General features: G+C 40.2%; 1 protein-coding gene and 1 long non-coding RNA gene across 3 annotated transcripts in view; one reads left to right on the top strand and one right to left on the bottom strand.

The window, feature by feature from the left end:
- Positions 1-8,003: 8,003 nt before the first annotated feature.
- Positions 8,004-10,503, bottom strand: LOC129410432 (uncharacterized). The gene is made up of 3 exons (XR_008632863.1): positions 10,376-10,503; positions 10,066-10,248; positions 8,004-8,259 (listed from the first exon to the last, which is right to left on the bottom strand). It is a non-coding gene; the product is annotated as an uncharacterized LOC129410432 (long non-coding RNA).
- Positions 10,227-14,854, top strand: part of LOC110172672 (nuclear factor 1 X-type) — a 66,323-nt gene continuing 61,695 nt past the window's right edge. For both annotated transcript variants that reach the window (XM_055158614.1, XM_055158615.1), the window contains exon 1: positions 10,227-10,714. In XM_055158614.1, coding sequence (XP_055014589.1) covers positions 10,712-10,714 — 3 coding nt within the window. In that variant the 5' untranslated portion in view covers positions 10,227-10,711. The remainder of the gene's footprint in view (positions 10,715-14,854) is intronic.

Here is a 14,854-nt window from a genome sequence, read left to right on the forward strand (position 1 = left end):
CAAAAAAGAGTATTTCTGTACTTTCAAAATCGACTTATAGTAATACATGAACCACTAGAGGCCACTAGAGGCACAATAGGTACAGGTATGCAGGAGTTGGTACGCGGATATGTCTTGCAGGGCAGTGATTCATGAAGTACTGAATTTTGTTACTAAAGTAAATGCAGTAGAATTTCAAAATGCAATAGAATAATCATGTAAAAGTAAAAGAATCAAAAAAATCTACTCAAGTAAAAATATTAAAATAGCTGTTTAAAATTATTAAAATGATTTCACGCAGATGATCTAATAAATCTTCAAATGTAAGGATTTTAATGAAAATTGTGCTGAGTTTGTTCATCAGAAACAACTGAATCATTTTATTCTAGCTGTTTTTTATTGTTTATTTGTTGTTATATTTTTGTTTGCTCAAACTACAAACATCCTAAAAATAAACTCCCCAGAAGGTCTCACAATAATAAAAATACTTTTACTTGTCAGTCCTTTTCAAAAATGTAGTGGAGTAGAAAGTACAGATACCTGCTCTCAAATGTAATTAAGTAAAAAGTATTCACTTTAAAATATACAGTAAAGTACAGATACCTAAAAGTTGTACTTAAATATTCTACAGTTCTACAGCTGTAGGGACTGTGGATGTTACTTGTGATTACTCCAGTGTTACAGTTATAAATCTTGGTCCTCATGTCACAGATGCCATGCCTGCCATGGAGCTCTTTTGGTGCAATATTTTTCATGATAACAATGTCAGATAAGTCATACACGGTTTCTTCTTTCACTTGTACTTAGTGTTTTTATACTACGGCACTGGTAATGCGCTGGTAGAGGCTTTAGTGCAGACCACGATGAAGGTAGAACTTCTGTGCACACACTTAATTAGTTTTTTAAGTGCACCGACATACACACATGCACAAATACTAACGGAAACAAAAGGAGGTGCCAATATGAAAACATTATCCATCAGTGAATGTCTGGAGCCAAGTTTAAAGTTAGCTCTTGGATTTGGGACTCTCTGGGGTAATTTTAACAAAAACAAACACAGAATGTACTCACAGACAGGACTTGTAAGCCTTCTACTTTTAAGCTTTTCATTTGTGCTGCAGTTGCATTAATCAATACAATTCTAAGCCAAATTTATATATTTACCTAATGTTAAAAAGAAATGAGAAATACAGAGTGCACTAATTGCTTCATTGATTACAATTTGGAAGCGGCGACAGTTAGGAATACGACTGTTCTCGAGCTAAAGCTGAACTCTCCAACCAGCTCTGCTTTTCCAACCATAGTTTAATCATTTAGCTGAAGTTGGCACAAGATGTGGTCCATGCACACACACATACACAATTGTATGCTTTATAAGGTGCCCATGGATGCCATGGAAACCCCATATCCTCAGCGAGAGGGAGGACACTGTGTGCCAAAAAAATGCCATGGTAACTTTTTTTGCAATTCACGTTGCCCAGAAACCTTTGAAGCTTATTAAGTGAAACCAGTGGGGAAACAAATGGACACCGAGGGAGAAAGAAAACATAACATGGGTAAAGAGTAAAAGGAGAGAAGACAGGAAGAGAGGAGGAGAGGAGAGAGGGATGGAAGACAGAGACAAGAGGATAGAGGCATGGAAGAGAGGGATGGGACAGGAGGGGAGGAGAAAGGAAGAGGAGAGAAGAGAAAAGAGTGTAATGAAAAAGAGGGATGGGAGAGAGGAGAGGAATGAGGGAGAAGAGAGAGGGATGGGAGAGCAGAAAAGGAGAAAAGGAGAGGAGAGAGGGAGACGAGAGAGGGAGAGGAGAGTGGCCTGTTCCAGGGCCAAAGTGCCTCTTTGTTTCAACGAAGGGAACATTGTGAACCTGCAGAGAGGAGGGGTCTAATGGGACCTTCATTGAGTTTGGTGTAAAATGACGAGCCCATCTTTTTATGGTGTAAAATAATACAGTTTCTTAAATGATAAAAGATTAAAATCACAGCTTTGGGGGTTAGCACTAAGGGTCTACCTGATGGGACAGGGGCCATGTTTCCCTCTATGAGGTTGTTCTGCCAAGCAAAGACAAAAGACATGGTCTATCAAATATTAAAGTGTTTGAAAACACCCAGGAGCAGCCTTTATAGTTTTGACACAAAGTTAACAATTAGAATTAAGGTGATATATTTGAGTTCCTTTCATTTAACTAGAATTATTTTCTCAATATACTTGTGTATTTTTGTTAATCTCTTGTTTGTGAGTCACACGTGTGCCCTCCCTGTGTAATTAAATCAGTGTATTTCTCCAGGAGTTAGCTGGTGGCGCCAGCGGTGCTGCCCAGTGAGACTGAGTCAGCCTCTGCCAGTTTCATTAGGCCTGATGGATGACCCCAAGACAAGCCTTATTCACGTCCTCTCTGAAGCCCTGTGCCCATGCAGCGTGTGCGCATCAGGAACACCAGCCTCACCCATTTACCTGCTCAGTGGCCTTCACGAGAATCTTTTTATACATCAAATTTCACATGCTAATTCCAGATTAAGTTCTAAATCTGAGAACAATTACAAAGATATTTTTATGATCAATATTAGAATCCAAAAAGATACAATTAGAAGTTTAATCTTTTTTTTTTTTTTTTTTTTTTAATAGGACTTAATTGTGAAAGCAAATAGGATGATTGTTTGGGAGGTTTTGTTGCTGTCTCTTCATTAAATTGCATAGTTGATATGATAGCCTTGTTGTGTGCTCTGGGTACCAGGGGCAGAGTTGGGCTCCTAGTTTGGATTTTTGGTGGTGATTTCCATATTGCCTGGGGTCATATGGGCACTGTGCCCACTCCTGGTGCTGTGGGTGCCCGCTGAGGCATGGGGAGATTAAAGCGGGCGCACGGTGCCACAAAGGAGCCTGTCTAGTGCTTTTTAATTCCCCTAAATTAGGGCAGAGTGCCAAGGGAGCTCCCTGCTATGGCAAACACTCCATAACTGGCACCATAACCACTGCACAGCACGACTCTAACACAGAGCAATAGTGGAGGCTGGAAGAAAACATTCAGTCTCTTTTTGGACACACAGGCTTGTATACTTGTAATTAGCAGTCTGTGGCCCTCTCTCACTTGTATAGGCAGAGCATTAGTAACTGCTATCATTCACATCACTGCTTTTCTGGGGCAGGGGCAGAGGCTGGTGGTATGTGCCTGTCTGTGTGTGTTTACCTGAGTGTGGTGGCCCTAAGGGCAGTGGCAGCGCACTAAACAAACTGTGGGGGCACCCTTGGGTGAGCGCTCTATGCCCTGGAGGTAGTGGCAGGGAGCGAAAGGCGAGTGTCCGGACACTGGGCGTGTGTCAATGGACTCTCTCCTCCGTTTGACTGATCCAAGAGTATCCTCAGAGGGGCAGCGCTGGCACAAGCACCCTCTCACACTGATGCCATAGTTCACTGGAGCTCTCACTATCTTTATATTTGTGTATGATCCAACATTTTATAAATGTCATAAAGAATTGCCACAGGTTGAGGCGGTCCACAAAGTGAAATGGTATTGGCAATAAAGTAGGTTTGTTTATCTGTGTTTGATTAAATGTTCTCTGCTTGGTTTAAGTATTCAATACAGTAAGACTATAACATAAAGAAGATAGCTGGGGCTCTGAGTATTTAGTGCGAATGTGTCTGCAGACAAAAGCTTGCGTTAATCCCACTTTCTCCAGCATCTGGAGCCTTACCACGCTTTAAAGGGCTGGCGGTGTCCGCTGTGCGCCGGGCCAGTGCTCAAACACACACAGCTATCTGGGGCACCAGAAGGCCTCAGCTACGCCAAGGCAGAGGCTGCCCACTCTGGCACAGCCAGGTGCTTAGGGGGAGAGCGAAATGGCAACAGTGTGGTAGGTGAGATGGAGAGAGAGGTGGGCTGGTGTAGAGTGGGCCTGGTATGTGAGAACATCCCAGAGAAAACGCCCATTTGCTCTCATGTGAAAGGTGCACATGTGATGATGAGGAGGGGGCTATGTGACTGTGAGAGACACAGGATGAAGGCTGAGTGTGAGGAAAGGTGCAGGCTCCAGCATTGGGCCCATCTTATGCTAATTCAAATGAGCGTGGAAGCACAGCCTCCTCTTGGCTCTCATGTCCAAGTTGATGCCTGCTTTTATCTATCACTATGGGCCCTGTATTAATCTCCTATCTTCCCACTGATGAACACACACTTTGAGCAGAGACGTGCTCCGGGCCCCCACCCTTAATGCCTTCTGTAGCAGCATACTCCACTCCCCCAAACCATCTCCTCATGTAGCACCACAGATGCCCATGTTGCCCTGCAACAGCTGTCTCACCATGTGCCCTACCAAGTGTTGCCACCCAATGGAGGGCAGAGGAAACGAGGAGGAGGGAGGATTTAGGGAGGGCAGACTGGGTGCTCCATTTTGGATGTGATGGCCAGGTCATAAATATTCATTCCTCTCATATAATTAGGACCAGCTCTACCCCTGTATATGGCATCTATTACTTTGTGTTGGCTTTTGGAATATGAGATTGAACTCAAATAAATTTATGTAACCGTTTTGCGTTTTTGCGTCCCCTTTTCCCTTAGTTTGGACTTGGCGATACCCCTGTAAGTACAGGAAGCGCCTGGACATAAAGTTCAGAGAGTCTTATTGGTTGTTTGGGTTAGCGGCATTCACATTGGCCAATGAGCAGAGCCGAATGCCTAGTAACAGTGGGACAGTCTGAGAGGGTATTTCAAAAGCCAGCACTGCTCTGACGAGTCAGGTGCAGGAACCAGACTGGATCCAGTCACAGAACAAAATGGTGGGCCGGGACAGTGGGCCGCCATTTTGAGGCAAAATGTTTGGAGCATGCCATGTTTTCTAATCTAGGCGGTTGGGCTGCACAGCCAAGGCATGCTATTGAAATAACCTCAAACATTGCGCTTATTTGCCCAAAAATCCCAATAACACCATTTAATGAATAATAAACTGTATTTGTTTGCATCTTTTAAGATGACAAAAGTGCCACAGTCGCCGCTAAGCCCCACTAAATAAGCTGCAAATAAAAGAAAATTCATTCAAAGACTGACATCTGTGCTCATAAAGAAAGCCATACCTGTGACTTTTGTTTTTATTATAAAATTGGAAAAGTTGAGCGTTGAGACGTTTAAAGATGCCAGGACAGATGGAACCAAGTGTAGAGTACCATCTGAGAAACTGATGCCACATTGTCCTCCCCTGTGGTCCTTCTCGCTTGATAAATAAATAAATGCATTTGGGCAATGGAGCTGCTTAAAAGAAAACTAATAAAGAAGTGTCTGAAAGTCTGAGCGCAGTTGTGAGTGAACGTGGCACAGCACCCTGCCTGTGTATTTGTTCATTTAATTTTGAAGGGATGAAAGCAGACAGGCATAAAGAGGGGCAGACGCAGGGAGATCACCGCACCGTGTACCGCACTGTGGGTAGTGTGCCACACAGTCTGCCTCCCTAAAGCAATAAATCTGAAACAGCATAATAGATAAACGCAACTCAGAACACAAAATACCCTGTGAGGGAAAACTAATAAAAAACGGCGCGATTAAGTGGAATCAGAGCTCTTAGGCAGTATCTGGAGATAGGGAGCTGTCGCCATACAAAGCCTGGTACGGGCCAACACAACAGATGAGAGAGCATAGGGACAGGGGGGCTGAGGCCGAGCGAGGCAGTGCAGACAGAGGAGAGAGAGAGAGGAGCTGTACGTATGGGGCATCACATCAGAGGCGCCTCTAGTGTGTCTTGTTCTGTCTTTAAAAGAGAGCCAGGAAAACAGATTAGGAGTGCACTTTTCTCCAGGGGCAGAGACACAGAACGCATTCACCCGGAGCGGAGAGGGTTTGTAGCCCATCTTTGACCTGCCCAGCCCTGAACAAATCTATGTGAGACGAGCAGAAAGAGAGGGAGGAAAGAGACAATGAAACAGGGCACGAGAACTTCTAGAAATAAACGTGCAATGATTCGGTTTAGAGTATCTACTGGTTTGGATTTAAGCACGAACAATCACCCATATAGTTACACTGTGACCATTTTGAAATAACAATTCATTTGAGGTTTATTATTTATGAATGAGCAACAATTCTATTTATTTAGATTCAAACAAAATGCATATTAATACTTATTCTAACCTTACCCAAAATAATAAGAATCAGTATTTTCTCTAGTACATCAAACACACATAAAATCATGCAAAATTTGTTAATAAAATTACAATTTATAGCATTTTTGGGATATCATTTGGAGCTTTGTTTTCGTAATTTTGAGGAATAGAACACACTGGGGCCTCCATGTATTACTAATGTATTTGCAATGTGAATAAATAAAAATAAATTATGAACTTTAAATGTATTTCTTTAAAGCAACAAAAGTAATTCACCTTGCCCCCATAGTAACTCATTGGTGAAGTGTGTGTGTGTTTGCGTGTGCCTGTGTGTATGTGTGTGTGTGTGTGTTTGTGTGTGTGGGGTGTGTGTGTGCGTGTGTGTGAGCCATTGATAAACGTTTGCAGAAACATAAAGCCACAGACACTTCCTGGAAATAAGGGGTCCCTCATCTACAGCCCCAGTGTTTAGTCAAGTCCGGCACGAAAAATAAAACAACAAATCATCTAAACTCTTGCTATTTTTTCTACTTATTTTGAATTTATGATTACCATTTATATTTTTGCTCTTTGTTATTATAATATATTAGAGATTAGCGTTATAGAGATGTGTGAGCTGCTGTGTCCAAATAATTTCCCTTGTGGATCAATAAAGTTCGTCTAAGTCTAAGTCTGATCCCACTGTTTTTTCCCCTGTAGATCTATTTTTATTTTAATATTTTATTACTTTAAACAGCTCAGTTCGATTGTTAAATTTTGTAATTTTAGTTAAAAAAATATATTTAAGGACAAGTAGCATTTTTTATGTCCTCAAACAATTAACAATTCAAATAATATACATTTCTGAATTCAGTTTCTCATAACTGTGCAACCAGTAATGTTTACTCTTCCTAACCCGTTAATGCACTTTTATGTTGTTAATGTTTGTTTTTCACAATTGAAAAAAATTAAAATATTGATATAGTCTTTTATTAAATCTACCGTACTCCTACTAACCTTAGTGTAGATGTTTTTAGTTTAGATTAAGGACATATTCTATTTCATTTGTTGCGTCCTGCTGAATTTTAGTAGATCATTTTCTTTCACTTTCTTATTTTATCCCGTTTATTATTAAAGTAAAAGAAATCTACTCACTTCACAGTTGCATTGGCATGAAAAACCTGAGGATTACAAATGGTTCCAGCCCATACAGTAAAGTGCCCTGCTTGAGAATCTTTAGGTTAAAAAGTTTCCATGACTGTGTAGTGGGAATGTTGGCAGTGCTATGTGAACATACTCCACCCTCTGTCCCATTCTGGTGTGCCAGGGCCGGGCATTCCTCACCCCTCCAATGCCCAGTATAGTGCCCACTCTTTTCTCTCCGCCTGGGTCTCCAATGTGCACAAACCCATGAGACCTGTTCTCCCTTTGTCTATAATGACTACTTCACCATAACTACGTCCTTCCTTTCTAACTTCTGCATATACTTCCAGTCATCTTCCAAAGGCCAAAAATGTATCTTTATTATTTCCTATCTTGCTACTTTCCTCCATAATTTTCAACCCTTCAATTAGGCTGATTTGGATGGCTAAAAGTAAAGATTTGAGCATGCCAGCAGAGGATCACTGCTGCTGGCCTGGCTTGGACACGCAGTGCAAAAGAATAAAACCTTGGACACAAAAATACAATAGTTTCAGCAGGAGCCTATTACAGCCTCGCTCACTGTTTTGCTGAATTGCAGGCCAAATGCTCTGGTTCAGATCAAGCCTAGTTCGCGGTAGTCAGATAAATTTATGCCAGAAGGACAAAGATGGGCATGATAGTGAGAAATATAACTCTCAATAGAAAATATTTGTCTACAATTTTAGCATTTTATTTTGTTAATCTATAAATGTCACATCATGTGGAGTAAATCTAACGCAACTTCAACTTTTAATAATGAGAAAACAGACATTTGGTGATACATTTGACAGTCTGGCACGCTTATATAATGTCCTCCCAAATGTTCCGCAGCGTAACTTTAATTTGTACTTTAGTATCAGTTTGTATATTAAAGTGTTATATTCAGTAAAATGCGTGTTCTTACTGCAGAGGTGATAACACTGAGTCATGAAAGGTGATCCGCTGTTGAGTTTCTTTGAGCTTTAGTCCCAGGCCTCTTCATGTGGCCAGTTCAACAGTGTTTGTGACAGGAGCTCTGTGGCTGCTTCAGGGGCCTGTGGTAAGAAAAGGATTTTATTAACACAATCGCAAGCAGCATCTATAGCCCAAATCCCTCAAAACAAACTCAAATTGATGATTATTTATTTTCTTATTTTAGAAAATGTGATATAGTTGCTCAAAATTATAGCAAATGTATGTGTTAATGTGTTAATTTAAATGCACTGTTCAAGCTTTGTTATTATTGTGTTATTATTAAAATGAGAATGGGGTCAACTGTAGGAAACATATGGTAAGTATGAATTATTATTTACATAAAACGTGTCCAACAGATTTTTAAAGTGCCTATTTTGTGGAAAAAATAAATAGCTCAAACATGTCAGCACCATTCAGCCTTTAATAAAATGTGACATATATTACATATTATAAGTATAAATAACTATTTTATTATTTGGAGGCCTATTTTATGAAAACTCTTGAAAAAAATATATCCTGTTTTTCCTCTAAATAAACAAGACCTCATTATTATTATTATTATTATTATTATTATTATTATTATTATTATTATTATTATTATTATTATTAAAGGCCTAAGAGTTTTTTATTACATGTAGCAATTGTGTCGTTCTTTTTTATAGGCTGCAGGCTAATGAATGCTAATTAATTAAAGACACGTTGTGAAAACTGCAATAAATTAATGATGGTGAATGAAAATAGTTTACTACATTTACGAAAATTTTATAATTAATTTTTATTAGTCCCCTAAATAAGATTCAGCCGGAAAAAAAGGGTTGTATTAATTGGCTGCTAAATGTTCTTTTAGCCTAATGTTAATTGAGACACTGGAATTGTGTAAATGTTGCGCTGCTGGCCTTGTTTTATTTTTATCTTTTTCCTGTTCATTAGTTGATTATTTGGCCACACAGAAGCAGTAGAGACAAAATATATTTCGGAAAAAGACCAGAAGGCCTCTCCTGCTTCGCCCGCTTTCCATCATCAGACTCTGTTCATTTACTTTAACAAATGTGAAAACAACCTTCAGTTTAATTTACACAAACTTTGAGTTGAAAATAATTAACAAAACAAAATGTGTTTAGAGGCCAGCGGTGCATTATTAATAAGCAGCAGGCTGAAGGAATGCACTGATATTTGTACAATGACGGACGACAAGGGAGAAGCGTAACGTGGCCAAAGAAAATAAAGGGGAACAATTTGGTGTGTTTGTTTTGCATTATTTAGGTATTGAGACAGACCCGATTATTTGTATTTAATGTTCTGTGCTGTTAATTGTTATTGTTAAAATTGCTTAAAAAGCCCAAATTACTTTATTTACTTTATTTTAATGGCTGATTTGACCTTTACGCATGAAGTTAAATCCCACTGTGTCCATGTAGGCTACATGCAGCTGAAGTAATGATGTGACTATATTCAATAGTCTATATAAAATTCAGGTGTTCCTTAAATTTTAGCTAATATTAGGTTATTCCAGACATTTAGAGGAGAAGACACAGGCCCTGCAGGTAGACATACAGAAGTCACAGAAGACCTCGCTGCTCCAAACACACAGTAAGCCTATTTTGTATCGAGGCATTGAGAAGAACAGGTAGTTTTTAGGGAGTCTAATCCTCGCACTTCGTGATTTAGCTACTGGCCCTAATACTCCCAAAGCCGCAGCTGCTCTGCGACCGTGACAGCCTGCGCACCGTGTGTCACATTAATAATTCACCTAATAATTCCGGGGCACACCCTGTTGTCGTGAACAACTGCCCCAAATTCTTGTCCTGTTTTATCATTTTGGACCGCAAGGTCGCTGAGGTGCACTGTGAGGAGGGAGCTGCTCTGGAGAGGCTTCCATTACGCACCGTGTTCCGCTGCTGCTGCTCCTCGTGACTGTGGAGGCATTCTGCGACGCGAAGAAGCTGCTCTTTCATCTCGTCAGCTCCAAAAGGAGGAGGCGACGTGGGACCAGGGGTGTCCCCCCGTTTGTGCGCGCGTGTGTACAAGAGCGTGCGTTTGTTCTTGTGTTTGCGTTCAACGAGAGAGAGCTGCGAGTGAGAGGAGAGAGAGAGATACGAGGGTAAAACAGATCGGACGCGCGGCGCTGGAGAGAGCCGCTTTTGGACACCTTTTGGATAACTAAGCACACGGGAATAGAAGATAAAGACAACTTACTTCCCTTAATCTCCATTTGGTTCATGTTTATTTTCTCTGTCATTATGAATGTCCCCTGAACGCCTCTTTCCGCGCGACATGGACACATCTGAGGCCACGCTTCGCTAGACTACGAGGCTCAGCCGCAGTCCCGCTCTCTCCGACCGAGTTCGCACTGACTGGAGCCACTTTTTGAGCGACTTCTTTAAAGGTGTCTTTTTTGCTTCCGGCAACAGTGAAGAAGAAGCGTCCAAGTGTTCCTCTCTCCGCCAGCGCACTCCCTCTCTCACTTTTGGAAGCTGAACTTTTAAAGGAAAATGGGGCATTGAGTTCGTTGGCAGATCTCCCCACGCTATAATGGTACGTGCTGTGTAACTCAATTGTTGCCCTCAGTTGGTCTATATAGGGTAAAGTCTAGTCCTATAACACAACAAATCAACGCAAACGTCGTGTCTTTTACTTCAGCTTGCCTGTTTTAATGATGTTCATAAACGGGCTGGACTCATGCAGACTTTGGCTGCGGACTGTCGAGTGACTAACCACACACCTGCGCGCACCGTGTGCAATGGGTGCAACTTTCTTGGCAAACTTCTTTAGCCTATGGTTTAGGTCGTGTCCAGTGAAAATAATACAGTATTTAGAGTGTTCTGTGTAGACTGAAAAACCCTGCGTCCTCCGTGGCGTAACGCACTAAATTGTTTGCAGAGCATATCAATGGAGCCGTGACAAAGACGAGGCTCATCATCAAACAGAATAATACACATGTTTTCACAATGTCAAAGAGACGCTCAGAACCACAGTGTGAAGTTTTATTAAATTAACTGCTGCAGTACGCGAACGTGTCCAACTGCTCCTCGCACCTCTGTAAAGAAGTGAAAGAGAAACTTGTGCGCTGAGTGACCCGCTCACGGGGTCGGTTGTGATTTGGCACAACAGGCAAACTGTATGATTTAATTTATTCAGTATGTGATGCAATTAATTAGGAAAAATATGAATAATTGTTCAATAATTTATGTGTGAGTTTACATTGCTCAGAAAACGTGGAAATCTATGACATACAGTGTTTTTACTTTGCAAAATGCAAGGGTATCGACCAGTTATTTTGCTCTGACAAAATTTAGATTATGTAACCTAATACTCTAAATAATATGTGGTGTTATTATAGTAATTATCATTATTGCTACTTTAATAACCCTTATTAATTGAAGACATGCAGTAAATTATTCTTATTTTTATTGCTTTGTCTTTTAGAGCCAGTGCAATCAGTTAAAAAAAAAAGAGACGCTAATGCTGTTGCTGAATTTATAAATTCTGCTATTTAAAAATATTCACTGTGTATAACCTGAGAAGGATGGTGCAGTTTGGAGCATTACTGAAATGCCATGTTTAAGGAAGTGTTGGATAAGTTGGCTGCAGCCTGCACACCACACAGGCCTCCTCTGAACACCTGCACACTGACTTTACTGGAAGAACATGTTTCTTAAATAAGCATTTGATATGTGACTGTTGGACAAGATAACTTCACAAATCTTTTTTAATTTCCGCTCACATTGTTTCATAGCATTATCACCTCCCAGTCAGCCAACGATTGATGAGGCACCTTGTCATTACATAAAGCTAAACGTCAAATGAGAGCCAGTGATTTGTGAATTGTGGCTCTCCAATTATCTGTCTGTTTTTCTCAGGTGCAGTCCAGGTACAATGTGACACCGAGCTTAAAGATCCAAATCATATTTTTGTTCTGAATACTTGGCTATTCTTTGAAACATCTCCTAAACCAGGTTGTCACAGTTATAGTATATTAGCATGTGGTTGATTCTGGTGAAAATCTTCAGTGATCTCAACAAACCTCCTCATCAAGTCCTGTCTCACTGTGTGTGTTCTGTAATACTAATCTATGATTGCTACTTTTTGTGGTTAACTCCAAAACCACAGGAAAATCTCCCAGTGGATCAGTTGTAGTGTGAAACAAAGGTCTCATTGTCCAGGCGCTAACCTAGTTGTTAAATGCACTTACCAATGTGGCTACACTGTGGTTTGTGCATGAATGGAGACCATGTATGAGAAGGTGCCAGGGGCGTTGGATTACCTTTTGTATTGGCATTGATGATAAATGGCAAAATGCTCGAGCAAGTTGAAAGTTTTCGATCTGGCACAGTCATATCTGAAGGCCACAGTCCACAGCGTAGCCAGTCGAACAAGATCAGGAGCTGTGTGGATCCAGGGGTGTGTCAATAAGAGCCCTGTTTAAACTTGTCTCATCATGACACACTTTTGGGTTTGATGAAAGAAGATATCTAAGTATCTATTGTGGCGCACATACACAAGGATTCAGTTTAGACTTGTGCAAAAGGTTTACTGAAGTGTGAAAATGCTGGAATTATTTTAGATATGAATATTATAATATTAAACCAAGGTCATACTGAATTGTTGTAGCTGTATTTATACCAGTTTTTCTGCAGGATTCTGCAGATACTGAAGATATTTTCCAACTTAACTGAAGAATTAACTGAATATTTTAGTAGGCTATAGGTTCTTTTCCTTTATTGCTTCTACATGTGACTCATTATTATTATAGTTTTTTTCATAATTTTTTTTATTATTATGCTAAATTGAAATTAAAAGAGACATCAGTTTGGCAGCTCAGTTGCAGAGTGGTTAGTGCTTCAGCCAAGAAGGTCCTGGCTACATGAGGCCTTTCTGTGTGGAGTTTGCACGTTCTCCTCATTTTGCATCAGTGTTATCTGGATGCTCCACTTTCCCCAAACATGCAGGGTCCCAGTTGGGGTTTGGACTTCCCTGGAAAAGAAATCCTTTATCTCAGTAAAATTTTCCTGGTTAAATAAATGTCATTGATATTTTTTACACAGTCACTTTTCAGTTTGCTGCTAATCTTTCGTCTTTACTCATCTTTTGGTCTCTGTAACCATCAGCAACCACACAGTCAATACAGGAATTCTTATGTAAGGTGGGAAGTGTCATGCTTAAGGGCACAATGATAGTGGAAGGCTCGTATGTTTATCAAACTGTCCGCTTTGGACTCAGACAGTACTTATATACACTTTACTTTGTGCAGTTTGTTCTCTCATGATGCTCATTATGAACCTCTTATGCCATAATTTCACTTCGAGGCATTTTATAATGTTTTTTTTTTTTTTTTTTTTTTCCTAAGTAAACAAAAGCAATTTTACACCCATACCTCCTGCTGTCAGGCCTCTTTTTACTAGAAATGTTTCACACCATGCGCTTCTCTCCCCATCCAAAAGCCCACCGTTTACTATTGTATAAAAAATAACTGCACAATTAAGCCAAATGCAATCTTCAGCACTATATCTTGGCTGTGCTTCTGACCCAACAAAACCTTCAGGACTCAAATTCAGGGTAAAATAATTAGCTCAACTACTAAGTCTTCCTGCCTTTTTTCAATGTTTCTCATCTTTCTTATTCTCTACTTTTCTCCCTACAACCCCTCGAGAGTGTTGTGTGAAAAATCATATTTTTCAACATTTTCCCTGAGGTATCTTTGGCAGAGGCTCACACGCCGGCCGCTTGTGTGTTTCATACAGCCCTCACACACCGTGGAACAGATCGCCGATCCAGACCGCCGTCTTTGAAGCCCCTGCCATCTCCGCGCAGGTTGGCTGGACTATCCCTATCCCCTCCACCATCCCCCTTTTCGTATCCTTCAACTTGGCAACGCAAACTCTTGCCACTAAATCACTGTGATAAAACACAATACGGTTGATAATAATTACAGTTTTTAAAGATGGACAGGCAGTGGTGATGGCTGGCAAAAGGAAAAGCTTTTCTGGACAAGTGGCGTATGAACCAGGTGTGTGCAAGTTTGAGTTTGGAGTGTGTTGGAGTGAGATCCTGTGTGGAGCATCTCTGATATGTTGCCATTCAAGTAGCTTTAAAATATAGCCATCAGGGGCTTTTATACACGGAGCAGTGAGAGTGTGCAGGTTTGGGAAGTATTTGGGCATATGGTTGTTGACTCACATAGCACAGTATTAAGAACCAGCCAAGAGAAGATTTAAGTTGGTGTAGGGAAGTGGAGTCCTTTTGTCAGGCATTCAAACACTACCTCAAAGTGCTTATGACACATTTTTATCATTCTCTCATTCTGATTTAATTTGGTGGGATTATAATATTATAAATATAAGTTATAGTTTTACTCCAATCAAGAAGCAATTTGCAAAGAAAAGTTGAAAAATATATTGAAAATTACAGAAAGTAGAGAGTTCTAAAATACACTAATGACATGAGAAATCTATCCAAAGGTTATCCATATTTGGCACTAAAGAAACATTTTTTTTCCAATACTTTAAATATGATTATAGCCAAGTAAAGGTGGTTTCTTATATTTGTATTTGACAGATAATAATTTCTGTACATTAGAGGAGTTTTTTTTTTTATGGAATTCCCTAATGTGATGTCACAATTTCCAACCAGGAAGTCAAATTGTGAACCTAAAAAATGGCCAAATTGGGAAAACAA

This window comes from Boleophthalmus pectinirostris, unplaced genomic scaffold, assembly GCF_026225935.1.
Source record: "Boleophthalmus pectinirostris isolate CB_2022bp ecotype Guang Dong unplaced genomic scaffold, ASM2622593v1 HiC_scaffold_22, whole genome shotgun sequence".
NCBI lineage: Eukaryota > Metazoa > Chordata > Actinopteri > Gobiiformes > Gobiidae > Boleophthalmus > Boleophthalmus pectinirostris.